Raw genomic sequence first — 1,523 nt, 5'->3', positions numbered from 1 at the left:
CCCCAGTCCGCGTCCGCCGCGCGCACCGTCAGCACCAGCGCGCCCTTGGCGTTGTTCTCGGGCAGCCAGGCGCTGTAGCGCGCCTCCGCGAACACCGGCGCGTTGTCGTTCACGTCCAGCACCCGCAGCGGCAGCACCGCGCTGCTCCACAGCGCCGGCGACCCGCCGTCCGTCGCCCGCACCGTCACGTTGTACTCCGGTACCTCCTCGCGGTCCAGCTCCCCGTCGGTTACCAGGCTATAGTAATTATCAAAAGTCCTCTCCAGCCGGAACGGCAGGCTCTTAACGATGCTGCACCTCACCTCCCCGTTCGCCCCCGAGTCCCGGTCCTGCACGTTGAAAATAGCAATGACTGTCCCCAGCGGCGCATCTTCCGGGATCGGACTGAACACCGACGTAATGACAATCTCTGGGACGTGGTTGTTCACATCAGCGACCGTGATGAGAACTTTGCTGTGGGACGAGAGTCCACCCGCGTCTCGGGCTTGCACGTCCAGTTCATAAAAGGCCTTTCCCTCGAAATCCAGCCTTTCTGTGACCGTAATTTCCCCACTGTCTGGGTCCAGATGAAAAGTCCTTTCGAACTTCTCCGGGACTTTATGGAACGAGTACCTTACCTCAGCGTTTTGCCCCTCGTCCCTGTCAGTCGCTGTCACCCTCAGCACCTGACTTCCCACGGCCACATCTTCTCTCACGGTCACCTCATACACGGGCTGAGTAAATGCCGGAGCGTTATCGTTTCCATCTAACACGATGACATGGATTCCTGTTGATCCCGATTTCACTGGGCTCCCACCGTCAGTGGCTGTCAGGATCAAGTTATGAACTGCCTGCTCTTCCCGATCCAAAGATTTCTGCAGTATTAGTACCGGATATTTCACACCATCAGCTCCGGTTCTTACGTTCAGGGTGAAATAGCTGCTATGGCTACACTCGTAATTTTGCAACGAGTTCAGTCCGACGTCGGCGTCTTCAGCTTTCTCTAAAGGGAAATGCGTGCCTGGCGCTGTCTGCTCACTGATTTCTAAGACATTGTTTCTTTCCGGGAAAACGGGCGAGTTATCGTTAATGTCCTGGATTTCTACCTCCCCTCTGTAGAGCTTCACTGGACTCTTTACAAGAATCTCAACATTTAGGACACATTTCGCAACCCCGGAGCAGATCTCCTCTCTGTCCACACGCTCATTGACAGATAAATGGCCGTTTTCCAAGTTCAAAGTAAAATATTGCCTCCTACCTTTGTCTATGATGCGGGCGCCGCGGTGGCGGAGCGCCGCCAGCTCCAGCCCCAGGTCCTTGGCCACGTCGCCCACGAAGGAGCCCTTCTGCAGCTCCTCGGGCACCGAGTAGCGCAGCTGCCCCCACGCCAGCTCCCACGCYGCCACCAAGGCGCACCACAGCAGCGCTCGCCCTCGCCCTCGCCGGCACCAGCGCCTCTCTCGCGCCCACATTTCAAAGCTCGGGCCGCCGCTTTCGCCCTGCTGCTCCCGGCCGAGCCTCCCCTCCCCTCGCAACAGCAGAAC

General features: G+C 58.3%; 1 protein-coding gene across 1 annotated transcript; it reads right to left on the bottom strand.

The window, feature by feature from the left end:
* Nucleotides 1–5: 5 nt before the first annotated feature.
* On the bottom strand, nt 6–1,451 carry LOC112968482 (protocadherin gamma-A12-like; the record flags this gene model as incomplete). The annotated part of the gene is made up of 1 exon (XM_026070782.1): nt 6–1,451. A coding segment is annotated over exon 1 (1,446 nt), but the record flags the coding sequence as incomplete, so codon positions are not given.
* Between the last annotated feature and the right edge of the window lie 72 nt (nt 1,452–1,523).

The sequence above is a fragment of the Apteryx rowi genome, unplaced genomic scaffold (assembly GCF_003343035.1).
Source record: "Apteryx rowi isolate R43461 unplaced genomic scaffold, aptRow1 scaffold_3186, whole genome shotgun sequence".
NCBI classification, from domain to species: domain Eukaryota; kingdom Metazoa; phylum Chordata; class Aves; order Apterygiformes; family Apterygidae; genus Apteryx; species Apteryx rowi.
This window is presented reverse-complemented; position numbering and strand designations above follow the sequence as displayed.